Genomic DNA, 23,813 nt, shown 5'->3' with positions numbered 1-23,813 from the left:
AAGTCAACAACAGCAGGTGACTGCCTGAAGGCTAGCTTCTACAAGCAGCTTCAAACAGCATGATGGAAATATGACACACTCGCACTCACATACACAGTCATTGGGAGGGTTGAGTATATACACCTTTCACTTGCAGTGGTCAGACAAATAACCCTTCAGTCTCAAGAGTCACAGCTTCCATCCTCTTCCAGAAAATAAGGCTATACATCTCTCTCTCTCTCTCGCTGCCGCCTTTCTCGACATAACTGATCATGTCCAACCGTTAAACCCTGGCTGTTTTGCTTCTATACTTGTTAACGGTTATTCCAGTCTGTCGTATGTGTACTTCATAAGGCTTTTCTCATCAAAGGATATTAAGTTGCTGCTGGTTTTACATATGCAGGCAAATGGAGAACAATGTTTGGGAACTGAAGACAGGGACTGTCTGAATGGGCCACAAAATGAAACTACCTACCAGAAGAAGCTTTCACACATACAAAGCTCTCAAAGTGGTTTTGTTGAGGTATGCAGAAGTCTATTCAATCAGAAATGATAGTCAATTGATGATTCATAATGCTAAGTTATTGGTTACTTTTCACAATATAGGGTTCCTAGAAATAGAAAACACTGGGAAGCCTGTCGGCATTGCAACCAGTATGTGTGTGTGTGTGTGTGTGTGTGTGTGTGTGTGTGTGTGTGTGTGTGTGTGTGTGTGTGTGTGTGTGTACGCAGTGTACTTGAAGAGCATTTTTTCTGCTCAGTGGAGCACACATACACACCAGCTGTACAAGACCCTGAGGTAGCTGCCCTGGCTAACCCTGTCATCACCAGGAATGTTGGGAAAATGTGTGTGTGTGTGTGTGTGTGTGTGTGTGTGTGTGTGTGTGTGTGTGTGTGTGTGTGTGTGTGTGTGTGTGTGTGTGTGTGTGTGTGTGTGTCTGGTTGCTTAGTAATGCATAGTGCCAGCGTTCTAAAACTTTGGACAATGAAAGTAGTTGCAGAAAGTAAGAAGATGGAGATGAGCAAGAGAGAGAAATAATTTGATATCTTTTGAGTCCGAGAGAGAGAGAGAGAAAGAAAGAGAGAGAGAGAAAGAGAGAGAGAGAGAGAGAGAGAGAGAGAGAGAGAGAGAGAGAGAGAGAGAGAGAGAGAGAGAGAGAGAGAGAGAGAGAGAGAGAAATGTGAAAAAAAGGACGGAAAATGATGACAATGTCAACGTCCTTTTGTAGCATACCCCAACATAGAAGTGGCCTCTTTGTGTGTGTGTGTGTGTGTGTGTGTGTGTGTGTGTGTGTGTGTGTGTGTGTGTGTGTGACGTATGTGTGTCACATGTGTGACGTGTGTGTGTGTGTGTGTGTGTGTGTGTATTATTGATCCACAGATCCCCAGACAAATAGGATATTTATGGTGACCTCTACAGAAAAGGAGACAAGGAAAGAGAAAAATAGTGCTTTGGTAATAAAATAGGGATATGTATGGCGAAGGAGATATAGCTTGATGATAGATGAGAGGTTTAGACACACACACCTAATATTTATAAGTTAAATCACAGTATGATTGGTATTAAGTGCCATTCCTGCTCCACAACTTCACAATGTCCATTTTCAAACACAAAACATGTTTAGTTTACTATGAAATTTAAATGCAGACTATGTGTACAGTTAGGAAACAGAAACAATGCTGTGCACAATTAGATATCAATGTGCAGCATCGCAACAATTGTTTCATCAAGCTTATACCTAACACGCAACAAGACTACAAGGAATGGAAGGAACTAATGAGAAATGGAGGGAAAATACGAGAGGCCAGTTTTTTACATTTACGTTTCATGCATTTTCAACCTTACAAATATGAACGATATTCATAGTAGTGAATTTAAGTGGAAAAAATAACCATCAGCATCAAAACAATTTTAGATTAAAAAGGGTTACAGAACTGTATTTGCTGCATTATGCCTATGTAGCATCTAAAATATTCACAGTGCCTAAAAGACAATATATTAAGCAGGAAAGAAGAAGGCTAAGATAAGAGTAGTGGTGGCTTATGTAGGTATGGGGGCTACAATTGTAAATTAATTATACAATTGTGGAAAAAATACTTCAAAAACTACATTTTGCTCCCCCTCCTATCCTCTCCCCTGTCACGTTCCTTCTCTCCCATTCCTCCTTCCTAAAACCACTCATCTTACATTTCTCTCATCTTCTTCATTCCTTCACTCTTCTCTCCCCATCCCCCTTTTCTCTGCTCTTCATCAGCTCATTGCTCATTACTTCAGAGAGGTGTAGGCCTACAGTAAGTACTATCTGATGGAATAACCATGGGATGATGAAAGGATGAGGAGTAAAGAGGAAGTGGGGGAGGGAGGGATGGGGGCAGAAAAAAGGGTGTGGTGAGCAGAGATTGTGATGTGGAATCACAGATCAAAAACCTCTAATCTCTGAAATGTCAGCTAACGGGGGGGGGGGGACCCACCCACTGACACAGAGAGGGGGAGCGCTATTTTCATACTGACAGTAAGGGGATTTTATACCGCAGGTGTAGACCGGGTTTTAATGAAGTCCAGAGTTACACACATTTTAATAGTGTTTTTCAATCAGGCATGAGGCAAGCAAAGATAATTATCTGTCTTAGTCTATCTGCACAATCTTTGACACTGATTTGACTGAATTTGGGGAATTGATGCATCTCACCACTTTGTTCAATTGCCTTGGCAGAGGTTACCCTGGTTGTTTGCCCATCTGTTATAGCAGAAAGAAGGACGCTAATTTCAGGTCAACAACAAGATGGCATATTTGGTAGTGGTTGGCCATAGGGGAATGTGTTACTTGTATGTTATTTTCTCCTTCCTTCTCCTTTTCCTCCTACTCTTTTTTCATCTACCACCCTCACCCCCATCTTCTTCTTTCCCTTGTCCTCTTCCTCTCTGCCCTGCTCCTCTCTTTCTCATCCCTGGCAGAAATAGTCTGTGTTCCCTCACCTGTGAAACTAGGAGATGTCCTTGACTAGCAAGGACAATACTGCACTGCAGTATGTGTGTGTGTGTGTGTGTGTGTGTGTGTGTGTGTGTGTGTGTGTGTGTGTGTGTGTGTGTGTGTGTGTGTGTGTGTGTGTGTGTGTGAGAAATCACTTAATCGTTTAAGTTTTCAGGTGCATTCATCGATTTTGTAAATGTCATTACTTTGAAGCTACATCTCATGCAATTTTAACAAACAGCAAAGATGTCTCATAATGACATTCACACTGATATTGACTGATTGATTTGAAAGAGTGAGTGTCATTACAGATAGAGACAAATATGTGTTATATACTATTTTTTATGCAGTGCTCTAGAAAAACACAAACACACAGACACACACCTTGCCTGTCAAGACCATTCATCAACGTATCACCTTTAATCACAACATGTGCATTAATGCACATCTTTGACATGATCATTTTTAGAAAATAGTTGGAAGTAAAAAAATTGTGTCATAAGATTATAAAGAGCTGTTATTATTTGTCACTTAAATTTTACCTGGAAGGTCCAGGTTAGCTTGTTTGATTTTTTGTACATCTTTGTGGCCCATTCAGACAGTCACTGTCTTCAGTTATTCTCACATGGCTCCGCCTGCCCAAACATTGTTCTCCATTTGCCTGCATATGTAAAACCAGCAGCAACTTAATTTCCTTTGATGAGAAAAGCCTTATGAAGTACACATACAACAGACTGGAATAACCGTTAACAAGTATAGAAGCAAAACAGCCAGGGTTTAACGGTTGGACATGATAAAAAAATGGATGCAGACACTGAATTTGGACCCTTGCAACTTTGAAACAAAGACAATCAAAGTCAGGTTGGGCTAAATCAAATAAACACAGTGTGACAATGACAAATACAGAACCAGTTTGTGCCATTATTAAAATACAGATTGAAAATGGAGAGAAGAGCTGTATGAAAACTACTTCACAAAATACATTTTTAGACTAATAAACCTGAAGTTGTATTTGTAACATACACACACACATACACACAGTCTCACACACACACACACACACACACACACACACACACACACACACACACACACACACACACACTTCGCAGTAGGAGTCAATTAAAGGAGCTCCCCATTGTAATTACACTATGTTAGATATACTGGCCCACTGGGACATGAATGTTTGTGTGTTTGTCCTTCCTCCCTCTGTCATCTTTCCCTCCCACTGTTTTACTCTCTCTTCAACTCCACCTGGGGGTGTTTACAGGGAGGGGCTCATTAAATCCTAAATCCTCCTTTGGTCTCCCTAACTACGCTAAGAGGTTAAATAGATGGATCGTTCTATCGCTATGATAGTTTTAAGTGAGGTGGAACATAAAATTAATAATTGCAGAACAGAAGACAAACATATCTGAAAGTTAATTTTAGTAACTATTTCCCTAAGTAATTATATTTACTATACTGTTCAGAAAGAGTGCTGATTGACACACGTTTTTATGTGTAAGCTTTGGTACCCAAGTAGCAATTCTAATTTGCATCGTTATGTTAGGTAAGTTAAGGAGAACCTGAAGTGTTGATAAGTGATGGATAGCAGCTGTATTTTGCTATAGAGGTGCCCTGAAATGACCACATTCAGTCCCTAAAATGTATAGCATCAATGTATCACATTCATAACATCGGTCACTGTCCCCTCAACCCTTTTTTTTTCTTTTACAGTTTTGATGCTGATGCTGCATTACGTTGCTTACAATGTTTCAGAACTCCTTTACTGTACTCATTGGTTGTCAGCTTTGCACACAAGCTGCTTATCACACAGTGCAAAATAAAACATTACATTTGTCAGGTCGTGAACGATCTAAATGACTTTTTCTCCTCAGTTCATTTATGAATTATTAATTCAAGAAGAATTTTCTGATTTGTGTATAAAAACGATTTTAGCACAACTTGAATTAGGCCACAATCGGACAGAGCGCTTTTTAGCAGCCTGAGGGAGCTTTTTGTAATTGTTTTCAATGAGAGTGAAGCTTTTTTGCTCGCCGCTTTTGCATCGCTGAGCAACTCGTGTTTTTCTGCTGTTTTTGCAGGAGCACCCTGAACGCCTCAAGTTGAAAAGACATCAACTCAGAGCAGAAAACTGGCCAACATCAAAAGCAGTTTTTACCAGTGTCCAATCAGATGAATTGAGAGGCGGGGCTTCTGTAGTGGTAACGGTGGTTTCCTAGCAAGAGGCTCTTTTTTAAAGTGTAGGCTTACCAAAAACGGCAGTGCAGTGCGCCTGTCGGTCAGCGACTAAAAGTGTGATGGTTAACAGTCACTGTTGATCTCCATACTTAAGACATGTAGACTTGTCAGTGTGTGCGTCTTTCTAGACAATACTTGAAATAATTTTGTATTGATGGTTTTTTACCCATCGATCTTCCATAAAAAGTATTTAACTCAGGAGAGTCAGTAGTTCTTGAACAGTAAAGAATAATTATTACTGTATCTCTGTTAAAACGTCATGAGTTGTACTAAAACTATTAGCACATGTACAGCAGTGGATACACATTAGTTCTGAATATTAACAAAATATCTCAGCATCATCTACAGCTTTTCAAGAGAGAGGAGGAGGAGGAGATAGTGAGGATAGTGAGCAGTAAGGATGACAAATTGTTTACAGAAAAAAGCAAAGTGTGCCAATTCCACACTGAGGTGGACTGAGTGTATGTTTTTTTTCCTTTCTCTTGTTCTTTTCACATAAACTTTCCATCTTTCAGAATTATCAAAAGCTGAAATTTCCATCTATTGTATAAAATAAACAACTATACAATTTCATTAACTAAGTAGCTCAACACTTTGAGAAATACATTTAGTCTTGCCCCGAGTTAGAGGAGAAGATTGAGGTTAGCTTAGGTAACAAAATCCAACCTGCACCTGTAAATCTAACTAATTAACATGTGTTAAAGGATACCGCAATGACTTGGTAGCTGAGTGGTTACATTGCATGCCACATTATCACAATGTTCCGGGTTCAATTCCAGTTTTGGGACACCCATTTCCACTGTTCTGTGTCAAATAAAAAGGCGAGAATGGTGCAATGACTTCCCAGAGTCATGTCGGCAACATGAGTTTGCCAGGCAACCGGCACAGAAGACACTACTCTCTGCCAAGAAATAGTCCAGCAAGTTAATTTGAGACCTTTACAGGTGCTGGTAGGCGGATTTTCTAACCAATAGACAGGTTAGCCCTTTCCCCCAGGTTTCCAGGCTAAGCTAAACTAACCAGCCGTTGGCTGTAGCGTTTAATTTACTTACAGACATGAGAGTGGTATCAATCTTCTTATCTAACTCTCTGCAAGAAAGCTCATAAGGATATTTCCCAAAATGTCAAACTATTTGTTTAATAACTGTAATTACACTCTGGTAGTAAATTACTGTATTGCCATGCCGTGTTGCCATGTCATAACGGTCATTGTTAGCGGACACTTTGCAGTAAATCATTTTGCATTTGTACAGAAATTATAGTTTATTACAACAGCTACAACTAATCTTTGTTTTGGGGTCTGGACAGGTCTCTGTATGTGTGTATGTGTGTGTGTGTCTGCGTGCCTGTGTGCGTGCGAGTGTGCGTGCGTGCATGCTATTTGTGTTCCTGTTGAGATGCAGATGTTTAACAAGAGGAAGCACAGCATGAATGCCAATTAAGAAGGAGAGAGTAAAAAAACAACTCGAAAATGCAACTGAGCTCTCATCTCTGCAGCCACTGCAGGACAATACTGTAATTCAACGTAAATAAAACACAAGCAGACACAAGTTTATTTGCTGGTGCCTGACTCTAAAAATAATCCTCTTTGTAATGAGGTGCAGCAAATGAACTTTTTGGATTTCCAAGGTTGTACGCACATTTGCACTTTAAACGACGGCAAAAACACAAATGTCGCCAACGCACACAGGCAACTGTGTCTCACTGTCCCTGAATAGAACTGAGGGTTTAGTGTTTGGCTGTGGTTTAAGAAGAGGAGACAGAGCGGGAGATGAGAGACACAAGAGAGGGAGAACGAGGGAATGAACAAAGGGGAAACTCGTTTAGATTCAGGATGAAAATAAAAGGATTGATGTATAAGCATTCTTCAGCTGGATACTTTACAGCCTTCTGTGTCTTTGTTTCACAAGGCAGCATTCCTGGAAGCTTTACATAACTCGTTAATGACCCGCAGAGACAGACAGGAGAACAGGGAGAGGGGATGAGTGGCTGGATGAGTGCATACTTGAACCTGTGATAGCACCTTAACATGGACTCCTTCACTGTAGCTCGTTGAGGCACTGAGACTGACAGCCAAAGCTAACTACTGTATGTTTAGCACTTTTGAGGCTGATCTTGTGTTCTGACTTCACTGTGAAGGGAAAAGAAGAAAACCATTTCCCTATTTTAACGATCTAAGCGCACGGCGTTTAGGGAGTGTACGTATCCACTTTTGCTAGTTTAACGGTGGAAAAAAGGGTGCATGCGCCAGGCGCATGGTTCAAAAGGGTTGTACTTAGAGTCTTAATCAATCATAGGTGTGTACCTTGCCGCGTTGCTATTATGATGGCGGATTTGCTAAGCAGGAAGGAGAGCGCGAGCAGATCATATGATAATACTATTTCACACTGTAATAACACCCTGTGTGTTTAACAAGCATAGTGTGCACGCGCTGTGCGCAATTTACTAATGCGCTGTTAAAATAACAATGAAATGCTGCGTTATGGACTTTAGACCAGGTTTTTGTTGGTCAATGATGCGATCACTTTCCGCTGCCTCAAGATAGCAATACGCCAAGAATGCACCTGAACACACCTCCCTGTAAGACCAGGACGCCCATGGGTGCACAGATGGGCGCAGGTGCATTTTGCTATTTAAACGACGTGGGTGCTGGACGGGAAATTGACAACTGCGTTGGTCTTAAACTAGCAAAGACACTTGCGTCTGGCTTGTGCTACTCCTGGTGCAAGATAGGGCCCAGTATCACATTACTGCGACTTGCATTTGTCAATGATATTTACATTATATTTGGCTAATATGAGCAGACATTTTAAGCTATTAAGTGTGACCGTTAAGCACTGTGAGGGCTAATTTAGTTCCTCCTTATCATGCAAATTAAGTGTAAACACTGAAAATATCTGTGTTCTGTATACTGTGCAGTGAAATAACTTGTCAAAAGCATGTACACACTAAAAAAATGCCTCTGTGTAAACTGGTTTGTGCACACACCCATAAATCAGGCTCCACTGTAAGATTTTAAGATGCTTCATATAGCATTTCAGCATGTATTAAAAACTAATTTATCTGGAGACATGCATAATTAGCATCAACAATTGAAACCAACACTAACAGAGACTGGAAGTCTCTTCCAATGTATTTGCTGCATTTTTCATTTTCTGTCATGAGGGTCAGATTTCATTACGAAATATTAATTGCTTTATGCCACAAGAAAGTAAAAATGGTCTTCCAGGAATGAGCTACAGCACCTGTGATTATTAACAACATCATTAAATCATCTTGGGTGAGACAGTGACAGACCAAATGATATCACAAAAGAAACCTGTAATTTATGAGAGATTGAAACGTGGGGACATACAAAGTATTTTATTTTATCACGCCAAGCCTTCCTACATGCCACTAGGTAAACATTTCCTTGGATTACCTATTCAAAGAAAACGAGAAACTTTTAAATAAGAAGATAAGCGTTAAGCTAAGGCCATGTCCACACTAAAGACAGGTATAACAGAGCTTTTCCAAAATTTCATTCAAATCATTACAGAGGCCCGCACAAACTGAGTTATAAGGCTGAAAAAGGGACTTTTCTTGAGCCCAAAATATTGAAATGGACAAATGAAAGAAATAAGTGTTGTTTCTTTCCTTATGACTGGACATCCTGCAAGGAAGTTTGCAACAGTAGTCTAAATCAACAAATGTACATTTCCCGGATAATTGCATGTGGCGATTTCTTTTGCGGGGTGCAAATGTTCGTTCCTGAGACCATTCTGAGCCAGTGTCGCTGCGTCCAGAGCTTAGTGCCACCCAAGACGATTTTGTGCAGGGTTTTTTCTGCATAGAGGAATTTTTGGCACCACCCAAAGAGGTTTTAGCTAGCCCCAAAGGACAATCACCAGCACCAAAATGATAAGCATTGAGAATAAAAATAGCAATTCAAATCTTCTCCAAATGGGTTTTAGAGCAATGGACTAAGCATCTGTTGAACAAGCAGAACACAAACTTGAATATGAGAGCTAATCTCAGTTTTATCTCCAGATTCAGGTCGTACCAGACTCTCCCGGTGATTTATTTAAACATTATTATTTGTTTAACCAGTTTTGTTAATTGGGGTTTTATTTAGTCAAGCATAATATACATTTTTGTTTATCAAATTGTCAGAAATAACAGGCAAATGCATAGATTTCTGTCAAATAAGGTAACACAGACTCATTGCCATCACTGTACGTGAACCGATCATGCTTACTGCCGTGCGTAGTCCCCCCACGCCCCACAATGCTCATTCTAAGCCAGGAAAAACCCTGTTGTGATTGGTTTAAATTAATGCAAACAACCTAGAGCGATATTTCTCCTATCCCAGCATGTATGTGTGGCGTAGCCAGACCTTGCTCCACAGTGCTGTGGAGCAAGGGCTGGCTTTGCCTGACTAATGCAACAGTAAACTGCACACTGCGTTTGTTTGGCTCTAGTTCCAAACAGACTACAAGAAGAAGTGAGAGTCTGGTAATTATTTAGGTAATATACAAACATACAGGGAAAAATAACTAACCTTGCTTGATATAAAGCAACACATGGATTAGAGTTTACTGTCCACTACAAAACAAATAATGGACATCTGCCAGCCAACCCATACTCAGTATTCATACTAGTGCAGATAAAAAAGGGTTTAGTTGAGTATTATTTAGGTTGACAATAAAATCCTAAAGGCCAAAGTCTGTTTTCCGAGCGCCGGTCATGGTTTACAGCCCAAGTTATTTGTCCTGTGTGAGAGGACTGATAAAAGGACCATGAGGACAGGAGCTGATAAACTACAGGGCTTAGTAATGTTAAGGGAGTGTGAGTGACCAACCAATGCAAGCAAAAGTGCCACCATGTGTAGGGTTACACCATCCTCGCTGCTGAACTCTAAACCAAAACACAGAATTATACCACATATTGTATAATACTACACTTCAACATAATGGACGCTAGACGGTGCAGAATTTTTTTCTTTATTTTATCTGGTCAGCTTGTTAATGAGAAAACATACACTCCATAATTATGGCAACTAGGGCTACATTAAATCAGGCGTTGCGGTGCGTTGCGGTGAAAACGCCAGTCCTCCTATTCATTTGAATGTGGGTAGTGCCTTTAGGTTGCGCGGTGGGGATCGCAGGGGATGCAAAAAAAACCTGCAGGTGAAAAGTTGAAACAGAAACAACTTTTGAAGAAATGCAATCGGACGTCACACTGCAGTGGCCAATCACATTACAGACAATCAGACAAAACACAATGGAGTGTAAGGTTAGGTTTCACATGTAGTCATTCAATTTGGCCACTATTTTGATAGACCCCCCTGGTTAGATATTGAAAGTCAATGTCTGTCAATGCAGACCGACAATCACTCGTATTACCCTGCAAACTAGTAGCATGGCTAAATGCTAGCATCATGGGGAACCCAATAGAGACACAAACATGTTGTTTAAGTGACAAACACGCCACACAACCCTGCGCCAATCGCCGCTGATTTACCCATCCGCATAACAGTTATTTTGCTGTGAAGTTAAATGACATTGGGCGCTTTCCCGCTCTGACTCAAAAGATGTTTCAACTCAAGGCGTTCAGGGCGCTCCTGCATAAACAGGAGGCGCAGAGAAATCACACTTTCTGGAACATCCTTCTGGAGGACATTCAGGAAGTTAGACAAAACATACAAACACTCACTCTCTCATACGTTATCAGCCTCTATCCTTTTCCATCCCTCTGAATCACCAAAGAACAGTAATTACTGTAAATGTTGTAGTGAGAGAGGAGAGAGCAGAGAAAGCGTGAGGGAGGATAAAGGAGGCGAGAGAGATAGTGGCTGACGCAGCTGGCGTCAAAAATGTTCATTAGGCCAACTCTACCCCCAACTCACACTCAAACACACACACACTACATAACACACATTAAAACATACGAACACACATGTATATATCTCTATCTCCTGCAACACATTGCTCAAATCACTTTGCAGAATGAATCGACAACATCCAGACTTGTATTCAAAATTATTCTAATTTCCAGCTGCTCCACCTCCAATTTCTTCTAGATTTCCATGTGCTAATCTTTTCCAGTTTTCGCCCCTCTTCTTTTCTCACGCCTAATTTTAACTCTCCATGTCAACGTTTCCTTGTCTTTTTCTCTCCTTAACTACCTGTCCTTTCCACCTCTTTTCAGTTCCTTCCTTACTCTCTTCCTTTTTCTATCTGTTCCTCATCTCTTCTTTCCCCCTCTCTTTAACTATTTCTCTCATTTCCTAGACTTCTTTCCTCTTCCCTTCTTCCTCTTCACGTCTCCCCATTAGCCCACACACATGCAGTCATAAGTCAATTAAAGTAATGGTTTTTATTCTCTCTTCCTATTATACTGTCTGCGACTGCATTCATGATGGACTTAAAGTCATTACACTAAGCTGTAGGCCTGTGTGTGTGTGTGTGTGTGTGTGTGTGTGTGTGTGTGTGTGTGTGTGTGTGTGTGTGTGTGTGTGTGTGTGTGTGTGTGTGTGCATGCAAAGCCTAAGCTAATTAGGTAGCGCCCATGGCACAGCCAACTACAATGGCAGACCAGGGAAATGTTAGAGAGATAAGGCTGAACATACTAACACATACATACAAGGATTATTGTAATGACTTCACACGTCATGGACAGGCAAACACACATGCACCAATACACAGGAACATGCTAATGTAGAATGGCAAAACATATACTTTGCTTTATCGCATGAGATTTCTACTTTTTTATTCTTTCTCTTATAAATACTTAAATTATGCAAAAACTCTGCCTGTAATTTTCTCCCTCCCTTTCCTTGACTTCTTCCTTCCTTATAGGTCATTCATTCAGAAAAACAGTTTGTTGTACTTCTACATAGGATGTACCTTCTCCCACTTAACAAGTTTGGAAAGGGATAACTTTTCCATTTGTTGAGGTAAGCTAGTTTGACGGTGTCTGCATCTCATTTAGCTTTTCAACAGATGGCCAATAAATATAAAGGAAAGCCATGAGAATAAATTACTCCCACACGCTAACAAGAAGTTACACTCACACATCCACAACGCACCTCTGTACTCAGAGAATTACAACTACACACAAGTTATATTACCACAAGCCAGAGACACACAAACACACAGAAAATTATAACAACCAAAAAAATTGTCTATAAATGCGCACAGAAAATTACACCAACACACTGTGTAATGCTCGTGAAATTGAAGCAAAAACTGTTTTCAGCTGGGCCGTAAATATATTGGCTCCAGACTCACACGACATCAGGTAGCGGTGTGTGTGTGTGTGTGTGTGTGTGTGTGTGTGTGTGTGTGTGTGTGTGTGTGTGTGTGTAGCATCTGTGATAAATCGTCTCTATAGGTAATAACCAACACAACATACTTTTCCATAGGGAGTGTGTGTGTGTGTGTGTGTGTGTGTGTGTGTGTGTGTGTGTGTGTGTGTGTGTGTGTGTGTGTGTGTGTGTGTGTGTGTGTGTGTGTGTGTGTTTCCTAAGAGCCCTGGTTACTGCCTCATACACATAGAACCATAAATGCAGCTACTTCAAACCTTCTATTGAGCACAGTATGCAGTCCCTGTTCCTATCCTTCATCCACTCGTTCCCTCCTTTTCACTTACCAAATTCTTCTTCTCTCTTTTTTTCTGCATCCCCTATTTCTCTGTTTTTGTCCATTTTCCATCTTTGGCTTTTATTCTTTCTCTAACCCCGTGTCTCTGTGATTTTACATACTGTCCTTCTTTGTGAGAATCTCTGCCTCTGCATTCCATCTTTTCCTCACCCTTCACTTGTCTCCCATCTTGTACTTTTGTTACTTCACATATGTACCTGTTCCTCCCACAACACTTTTCTGACACTGGTGGTCAAGACTGACAGAGTAGATACTAACTGCATGCAAAATTTAAAATTCCATGCAAAATTAGCATTTTGTGGTGCATATATTCTTTCCCCCTATATCTGCATCCTTCCATCCTGCATCTCTTTACCTCTCCAAGTTAAATCTTCTGCCCTCAAACAACTAAAATAAATAACGGGTTGTGGTTAGTGATATTTGGATTGTTAAATGAGGAGGCAACATTTTTGCATTCAGCCTGTCTTATATTTCCGGCATATGAGAAAACAACAACAATTCACTGTAATTAGATTCATAAACTTTTGTACAGTACAATTTTGAGACCCAACCCAGGCTCTGAAAAGTATTGCCAGAGACAAAGACAGCGTTTTCTCTGAGATAAGACTCAACAGGACAGATATTGTGAAAAGTCATAGATTGTAATTTTGTACTGAACTGAAAGTATTTTGTGTTACACAGACGTTATCTGAAGCAATTGTACTTGTGTCTTGTTGAACGCTAACATAGAAAACTCAGAGAGTCACAATGAACACCTCGTTCGCATATGCACGTACTGTAGACGAGGCAGGTTGTAGCTCATGCGGCGGCCATGCTTTTCAGTTTCTTGATGCTGCCGATTCTGGTTTTGTTTTAGAAAATCACATTATGTTACATGCTCAAACTGCATATCTACCAATAAAAGACCTTTTTCACAGCAGACACTTTGACTTGTCATAGTAGGACAATCAGGTGTATTTAATAGCATTATAGGTACAATAGGTATATTAAGAGGATAGAGCTCCCACTCAATTATATGCTATTTAAATATAAGTACGCTAAGCATAAATGTATGCAGAAGCTTTCTACAGTATTTTTATGAAACAGTACATCCCTATCTAAAAGTACATACTGTATGTTATTCTTGTAACCTTTCTATGGTGCTATGGGAGTCCTAAAATTCGAGATTTTAAAATTCAAATGCTGGCATTGGCCCGTTACAAAACTAGGCCTGTGCGGTGTCTTTCAAAAGCTATATATAACTCTCATATCAAAAGCTACAGTTTAAGAGACTGGAATGAGAAGCAGGAATGTCAGTGAGGTAAAGGCAGGAGTGAGCAAATGAATGAGGCTGAGAGAACAAGACACAGAGGAGCAGGCTTAGAGCAGATAGAGAGGTGTGTGTGTTTTATGGGGTAACATGTCGATCATATAGGTGTGTCTGAGAAATGGGCCTCAGTCTCAATGCAGCAAGGGCTGATGCAACACACACACACACACACACACACACACACACACACACACACACACACACACACACACACACACACACACACACACACACACACACACACACACACACACACACACACACACACCTTTATTGTCATTGCACATTGGGTATACAATGAAATTGCAGTGCTTCTTTAGCCAGTGCATAATAAATTTAAATAAAAAAAAAACAATAAAAGGAGAGAAGAAAGCAATATATACAACATTTACACATCATAGCGCATACACACTTTATGAATTACAAGTATGTAAATGGACATAAACATGCTAACTTGTACACATACATTCATTGCTTCCCATGGGTATATTAAGAGCAGTAATGATGCTGTGGCCTTACTTGTTTGTGTGTGTCTGTGTGCATGCATGCATGTTCGTGGAAAACTATTAGTGTGCTGTGGGTGGAGTAGCTATTAACATAAAGGATGTTTTATATAGCACAAAACACTCCCCCACTGTAAAAAGACTAGACCCCCAACACATACAAACACACAGCCACAAACATACACTCACAGTAATGTCCTAATTTGTTAAGAATATTTTAAGTACACAATAAGAAAACGAATTTGTTATGTATTTGTGACATTAAAGGCAGCATAAAGGGGAGGAGAGAGAGGAAAGGGAAAAAGAGAAAGGGTTGCATGTGTAGAGGAGAGACATGGAAAAATATGCATAGACAGACAGAGAAAGGACAGACAGAAACATGGACAGTTAAAGCAGAAGAGAGAGAGAGAGAGACAGAAAAACAATACACATCTACAGCAAGAGAGAAGACAGCCAAGAGAATGAAGACAGGGAGGAAGTGAAATGAAGGACTTCTCCACTCCTTTACACCGCCAATACATAATGCTGTCCATGCAATCACAGTGCCCCCTATTGGCAGCCTATAAAATACCATTCTGCATAAAGGCAAAACCACATGCCACACAGGTTGAAGTTCGCTCCATTTTCATTTTGGTTGGGTCTGTCTCTATAGTACACTGGCAAGTAAGGGGGAAGGGTGATTGGAGCTTTGGATGGATTTGCATGTACTTGATCTTGTGTCCAGCTCTGTTTGGTAAACAGTTCTTCTACCGTAGGCATAAGGAAGGAGGTTTGCCATTTCTAAATATAGGTGTTCCAATCAGTCCAAATCATTACACACTTCAATTACATCTGTATGCTGCTCACATCCCAACATGTGATATGATACACCTGCATGGTGCCATGTTTTAAAGACCTGTGCTACTGAGGAATGACTCCGATGTAGCACTGAGGTAATCGGGTGTTAACAAAAAGGTCTTGAATGACAGCAACTCCCTTCACAAAAAAGCTAAAATTGTAAACACACATGCATGTATACGCCAATAAAACGGGGTTTCACGTAATACAAGACTGTCAAGTGGGTGAAATAAAGCTGGATTTACGCTTCTTTGTCAAGGTGTTACAGCAGTCACATAACAGATTCTTCCAGTGAGGAAATTGATTCATAGCTCAACTATACTGCAGCTGAAGATTAAAGCTATACTGCGTAGTTTCTGCCGCCCCCATGAGGAATTCTAAGTAATGACAACAAAACTGTCGGCGCCTCCACATGATACAAGCCTTCCATGACTGCGCACGCAAAGCTTTAATGGCAGAAGGATTTTCCTAAATGTATAGACTCGTACAAAAATAATCCCTCTCGATCATCACTTATGAACCGCTAGAATCTGTATCTGTAGAGACCCTGCTCCCTCTGCCTGCATTTTGTCATTTTGCTGTGTTTGGGACCTTTCTGGGTGTCAGCCTTTGGGCACTGGGTGTGCAGCCTCCAGCGTCAATAATTCATTATGAACCCAGAAAACATAACATGTGGTGTATATCACAGATAATGTTTCACATATGATATAGTCATTTTAATTGTTCTGACCCAGATTAAGGGTTATTAAAATATTTCAAAAATGAAATATGCTCATTAGAATGCCTTCAAAACAACGTATATCTGGACGTCTGATAAACTCTCACCTCACAACCAAATTTAGCCAGATTTTGAAGTCAATGACCTCCAAATCCAAAATTTATTGGCATTTATTCTTTATGAATGTGTTGCATGATTATTGTTGGGGATTCACTTTCTGTTTGTATAGCCCATTTCTAAACTACAATGAAATATTTACATCCAAGTAAAATCCAGCAAGACTCAATGGTAAAGGAGGCACAGCACAACTACTGCTACTGAATAAATCAGTCAGTTAATAAATCAATAAATGCAAAGCATAATACAACCTCTGTGGAAGATGATATATTGGCTTTTAACAGTGTGGTTGCTTGGGAGGTACAACAACAGTACCAATCACAGTTCTTGTGGTCTCCATGTTGTATTTCCATAGCCCCTGAAGTAACATTTCTGTGGAGAGCCTCCAAATGTAGCTATTCAACACCCTAACCCCTGCTTTCACTATTTCTATTTACAACTAAGTGATTTAAAGGTTTTAAGTAAACATCTACAATATACAGAATATAAAAAAAACAAGACAGTGAGTGATAGAGTGAAAGAGAAACAGAGAAACAGAGGGGGAGATAGCAACCAATGGTATGCCATCAGCTTCAACTTGATTTCTGAGTACTGTGCAGTACTTTATACACAAACACACTAGACAAGTATGTCATGCTAACTGCTAATTAATTTAAATCTCATTCTCTTGTTTTTAATAGTGACAATTTATGTCAACTGACAAATTCATTTTTTAAGTGAGTGACTTTCATAAAGTTGCTATCCCGGTCCTCCAATTTCTGTTTACATTTCATGTTGTGACACACTTTGTACATTTCCTGCTCTCTTTTAATCTCTCTCTCTGTAACATCCTCTTCTCTTCTCCCTCCCTCATCTCTCTCCGTCCCCCCTCATTTTTTTCTCACAGTCTTTGTCTCTTTCTTCTTCTCTTCTATCCACACAAGTGTTGCTCTGTTGTTCGCTCTTCATCTCCCTCAGATTGGAGCAGAATTCCCGTCGGAATCTTGAACCGCATTTAATCAGCAGCTTTCCAGTTTTCCCAGCTTCCCACTCACACACTCACATTATAAAATATTACACTCTCTCTCTTTTTCTTACTCCACCTCCATCAAAATTATGCTAAAACATGGAAACAAATACACAAACACAAATATGTGTGTGTGTGAGAAATTAAATTTTCCAGTACACGTGCTGCAGCAATTCGGCTGTCACATAAAAGAAAGGGAAAAAAACAAACAGACCAAGAGTCTACAGCAACACCCGCAGCTCTGTGAGGCTGCAATGCTCACTGTAAAGCAGATTGTAAGTGCCAAAGTTTGTGGTTGATCCTCAGCAGTCTTGTTTGAGTAAATGTAAAAGTGGTAGTGGTTGGTGTGGCAGTGCCAGTCTTACTTACAATGAATATGCTGACATGCTTGTTTGTCACATAATAACCAGGAATGTCATTATTTTGCATGCGTTTAATCATAAACCAAAGTATTACACACACCTTGACCTGATGGTGAAAAAAATCAAGGGATCAGAAATTATTATTATACTTTGTCCGGTGGGCACCATGAATGTCTGTGCCAAAATTCATGGCAATACATCCAATATTTATCAAGATATTTTAGTTTGGATCAAAGTGGTGGACTGACCAACTATAGGCATTGCCAGACCTAGATTATGTCATTAGTGAGGACACATCACAGCATTTTGTAGGTTTTGTATAACCATCTGCAAACTATGTTTTGGATATTGAAAAATCATTAGTTTATGGGCGAGTTTTGCTCATTTGAACCTTTGTTTTATGGAAACACTATTAGCTCAGTCGCCTGGCTGCTCTCAATTAATACTCACACATACTCAAACAATCACTGTGATGGGACAAACACAAAACACACACACACACACACACACACACACACACACACACACACACACACACACACACACACACACACACTTGTTGGAATTCAAACACCTCAGGGCCATGACATCTCAAAGAGGAGTCACACAAGCTAACAGATGACAGAGGCAAAGCAAAATCCAGAGAAACACATCCTTGCATAAAGATTTGCGGTTAAAATTCTAGTGAAGGCATATGGTGTGTTTTAAGGGATTTAGACCGGAGGTTGTTCTAGGAATACACACAAACGGACATAATCACAGATGCTGTGAAGATATTAGACATATGTTGGGGTCCATCCAAACGCAGCAGGGGATGCTAGAAGCAAAAACATTTGCTTCTATCGGTATTTCAATTCAATTCAATTGTATTGTCATTGACAAAATGTGCAGGCACATGTATGTAACGAAATGCAGGTCAGTGGCTTACAACAAACCGTGCAGGCAGTGGGCACATACACAGTAGATAAAAAAATATATATATATTATTAACAGACTCAGAATTATTGATAAACTCTGAAAGTGAAGTAAGATGCATCTAAGGAGTAGAAAAAGAAATAGGACAGCAGATGGGACTATAAACTATTGTGCGCGGGTAGGCATGTTTGTACTTGTGTGTGCGCATGAGAGCGCCAAGGTAGGTGTGTGTGTGTGTGTGTGTGTGTGTGTGTGTGTGTGTGTGTGTGTGTGTGTGTGTGTGTGTGTGTGTGTGTGTGTGTGTCTTTATACAAATAAAAGGATTTAGCCTACCTTTGCAAGAAGGCTTAGGGGTTCTCGGCAAGAAGGTGGCAGTGCTTCCTGTGCCAGGTCAGGTACTTCCTGCTGTAGGTACAGTTCTAACATGGATGCCAGCTGAGACAGACCATGTTTCTTCTGCTCAGATATGGAATTTAGATCTGTAAGAAAAATATAAAATCATTTTTATGTCCCATCGAGCTACTGACTATGTCTGGAAAGACACACAAAAGACCGACAAGACTGGCATTAGACTTACTCACATAGACACTCTTGGGGGAGAAACTTACGTGATTCATGCTCCTCCAAACTGTAGAGCTCCTCACTACTGCCCTTAGATGGACTTAACTAGAAAGAAAAATAAGAGGGGGCCTTAACATGTTATTATAGTTTTAGAGAATTATTTTTCTGCTATTGTTTATTTCATAAACTATTGTTTTCATTATGTGCAGTAACCCGATATTTTTGCTGTTGCATGAAATCCTTGAAAAGTTGAACTTCTCAGGCACTTACAAAAGCAGAAAATGGAAATTTCCTAAACCAACTGAGAATTTCAAATATTTTCAAAAATTCAATTAGCAGAAGTAAATTGAAATAAATAAACACTTGAATATCCAGAAAAATCCAAAGCAAGGTTTTCGAAGCACAGCAGCAATGTACAGCCCACCACAACTAACAAAAGGAAAGGCACGAGTAGCCATTTTTATTGTATATTTCTTCACCAGTAAAAACTCCACAAAACATACCAAGGCAAAGATGAGTCTCGCAGCCAGACGGACTGAGTCAGTGGGAATTCTGGGTAGGAGGCTTTGCAGACATTTGCACTCTCTCTTATGGCTAGACCATGCTTGTTTCTGTGGGAGAAGGGCATTTTTAACAACTTCTCACACACACACACACACACACACACACACACACACACACACACACACACACACACACACACACACACACACACACACACACACACACACACACACACACACACACACACACACACACACACACACACACTCACACACACACACACACAACACACACACACACACACACACACACACACACACACACACACACAGTCTGTCAGCGTGAGTTTGTATACCTGGCAAGTGATATTGCAGTAGCGAGCCATCTTGCACTGGGAACACCGCAACAAGGTCTCACATCTAGACAGAAGGAGAGAAAACATTTTTTTTACAGTGCTCAGCATAAGTGAATACACCAATGCTAAAGTTGACTAAATAGAGGAATACAAAATCATCTTTCTGAAATTGATCTTAATGCCTTAATTAAATTTTTTTTGGAAAAATCCAACCTTTAAGGACACCAATTTTCTTTGTGAATGAATAAAGTATTGTAAATAAATAAATGTTCTACCTTAAAATACAGGGGGAATAAGCAAGTACACCCCTATGTTAAATTCCCATAGAGGCAGGCAGATTTTTATTTTTAAAGGCCAGTTATTTCATGGATCCAAGATACTATGCATCCTGATAAAGTTCCCTTGGCCTTTGGAATTAAAATAGCCCCACATCACCCTAGAGATTGGCATGGGGTACTTTCCATAAGATCATCTCTCAATGCAAATCAAACCAGCTATTAGGCTAACTGAAATAAAACCATGCCATACATACAACCGTTTTGGTCTGCTACACTAACATATGCACTTATCTACTCAAGCATCCATTTTGTTCCTGCCACTGTCTTGACCTTTTCCCATGTAACAACCTCGTCTTATCCTTTTCTACAGTATATGCTGTAAGTTGACTGTGTACATCCATTATCTAGTTTTATCCACCCCCCCATCTTCTTTTAGATTGTCTAAGAGCAATACATTAGGTACACTCTCCTCACTGTCACAGCCTGTTAGAATCACAGCACTTGCATGTGTCTGAGCGTCAGTGTGCGTATGCTTGTGTGTGTCCACTTGTGGTGTTTGTCTGTTTTTGTGTGCGTTTCCTGCCTCCAAGGTCCGCTGTGTCTCTCAGAGTGACACTGCTGTCCTTTCCAGTTTGCCTGTCAAGTCTGATAACAAGTCAGAGCACAGCAGTGTGTCCACTTCACACAGCCAATTAGTCAGTAAAGAGAGCAACACACACACACACAAAGTCTGTCAGAGTGAGTTTTTGCATAGGCAGATATGATGCAAATAGATTTTTTCGACAGGCAACCCAGAATGCTTGGCACCTTGCTTTCAATTTTGTGATGATTTCTGTGCATTACTAGTGTCATCCCTACATTAGAGCATAGGCGCAGGAGAATCAGGGTTATCAGAGAAGCCTGAGGCTCGTTTGGCATGAGCTAATATAGAGTACGAAATCACTCTGTGGTTTATCATATGATGACTGATGAGAGAGAGAGGCACAGAAAATGATAAACTATTGCTAATTAAATCTGACAATGGATGGTATTATGAGCTTACACACACACAATTAGGTAATGGAACACATGCTATGATGGATGTTAATACATTAGCCCAGGGCTTATCATACTTATTATGGGGCATTTAATTAGATTGGACATACTTATGAATGCTGTAGATGGCATTAGAAGAACCTTAAAGGCAAAATCAGACCTATAATATGAACACACACTCACACAGTGTAGGTCTGACAGGTTAACATTAGCGTCAGAAGTTAAGGGTTTCCTCTAACTGTTTATCAGTGCATGACCAGACTGGACTGTTGTATTTGGCTCGAGGCCCCCAAAGGCTTCAACAAGTTTCTACACACTTTATTCTCACACTCTATTCTGTTCTCTTCTTCTCACCCGCTTAGCTGCTGTAATTTACAGCTTTCCTCTCCCTCCTTCTCCTCCCTTACCACCCCTCTTGTTATGCCACTGTGTCTTATTTGCGATGACCTTTAGGACAGAGGTCCATTCATGTCATGTTGAGACCAACCAGAAACAGGGAAACCACCCACAGCTTAAGAAACACATGCCTGCAGTATGAGACACAAAGCAATAACAACAGATAGGAGCAGGCCAGACCCAAACACAGCCAGGTTCTGTGCAGCTTCAACACATGAACTGAGAACATAACTCAGACACTAAGAGTTTGGTCACATCACAAGCTGCCAGCCGCAGGAAGTCGATCCATCTTCCATAATCCCAGACAGAAGGCTGATGCTGACCACAACACCATTTTTAGTTCCATGCTTAACTTTGTGGGAAATGTTGCCCCTCGGGCAGTTGAAAGAGCTATACTGTGTTCATGGATATGTCATTTAGATATCAGGTACAGTAGATTACCATAACTTCCACAATAATGTACAGTAAAAACCCATCACAATCTGCTAAAAAATGAATTATATCATAAATACCAGTATTATTTATTGAAACATAAAATCTTTAAATATATCAAGGAGCTTCAATTATCAACTACTACTATGATATATTGACTGTAAAATGCATGAACATGTCTGTGGGAATCCATGTTGAGGAAGTGGCTGTAAGTAATGCGACGAAGCGAAAAGAGCTGGAAACACAATATAAAAATTTCCAAAATACATTTAATGGGAGGCAAATCAATTGTTCTAATGAATCATAACTTCTGAAAGGAGATTCACGTACCCGTGTTTAAAACCATGCAACTATCATTTTCAGTCAAAAACTGCCAAAAGTTAGGATTTTGTTGTTTATTATTTTGTATATAAATGTTAATGTAATTATATGTTTATTTCTTTGTCTGTTGGACAGCACAATATCTCCTATATATAAATGTTATGAGTGAATTCTTAAAAAACATTGTAAAATAAATAAATAAATAAAAGTCGGTCATGAGGCAAAGAAGAAATTGATTAACTTGTAATGAAAATGAGAGACAGAAACCCAGATGGAATATTAGTCTTATACTGTTTATGTAGTTACTAAGCCACATTAATGCAAAGTTGCACCACAGCAACTGTTGTTATGGTGACCGCCTTTAGGCTGATAGGCTCTCAGCATTTCCATGGTATCTATTTCAACCAGGCCTGTAGTCAAGTCCACCTTTGTTGAGTCCAAGACAAGTCCAAGACCAGGACTAGTCGAGACCGAGTCAAGACAGAGTCCAAAGAGGTTTAAGTCCAAGTCAAGACTGAGTCCAAATGAGACAGTCAATACCGAGACAGAAAAAAAGAATCCTTTTCAAGACCACTCACTTACTTGTTTATAATTCATGTGACATGAGAGACAGTATATCTACTTTAAAGATGAAAATGTTGCTTTATTATTTCAATCAAAAAGCAAGTGCAGAGTAACACACTATAGGATCAAATTAGGCTATATTATTTACTTAAAATATAAAATGTTCCAGTTCTTGTCCTGAAGAATTCGTAGTACGAAGTGCTCGCTGATATTGTGTCTGTGGCCAAAATGAAAATGACTGATACCTGATGATTGAGGTATATGACGCAGCCAGGCGTATACCAGGCGACCAATCTCGATGCCTGCTCTAGATTGATTTTGAATTAAAACTAATACCTGTTTTCTGAACAGGCGCGCTTCATCTATGGTTTTGTTTTGAAGGAGAAACTTACTTTAGAACAAAAGCATATAGTGCTGGACTCGGTCGAGACCAACTAGAATATTTGGCGAGTCCAAGGCCGAGTCCGAGACAAATACCAACAAGAAAAGCGTCTTAAGTCTGGACTTGAGTACTACCCCACACACACACACACACACACACACACACACACACACACACACACACACACACACACACACACACACAGTCTGTCAGAGTGACTTTGACTTTTCTCATTGCAAGTAGGAGAACAGGACAGAAGAAATGTGACACATTAATGTTGATTAGTGGCTAAATCTCTCCAATCTGAACGTGATTTCACTAAAATCTCGAACTATAGCTCCACAACAACAATGTAAACGGACTGTATTTATATAGTGCTT

At 40.0% G+C, this 23,813-nt stretch overlaps 1 protein-coding gene across 1 annotated transcript in view; it reads right to left on the bottom strand.

Annotated features, from left to right (window-relative positions):
• The window catches only part of smyd3 (SET and MYND domain containing 3), a 79,491-nt gene that overhangs the window by 39,281 nt on the left and 16,397 nt on the right, over window positions 1–23,813 (bottom strand). The window contains exons 2-5 of the mRNA XM_039794833.1: window positions 20,026–20,089; window positions 19,670–19,777; window positions 19,214–19,271; window positions 18,939–19,084 (exon numbers count right to left, since the gene is read on the bottom strand). Of these exons, the coding sequence (XP_039650767.1) occupies window positions 18,939–19,084; window positions 19,214–19,271; window positions 19,670–19,777; window positions 20,026–20,089 (376 nt within the window). The remainder of the gene's footprint in view (window positions 1–18,938; window positions 19,085–19,213; window positions 19,272–19,669; window positions 19,778–20,025; window positions 20,090–23,813) is intronic.

The sequence above is a fragment of the Perca fluviatilis genome, chromosome 3 (genome assembly GCF_010015445.1).
Source record: "Perca fluviatilis chromosome 3, GENO_Pfluv_1.0, whole genome shotgun sequence".
NCBI lineage: Eukaryota > Metazoa > Chordata > Actinopteri > Perciformes > Percidae > Perca > Perca fluviatilis.
This window is presented reverse-complemented; position numbering and strand designations above follow the sequence as displayed.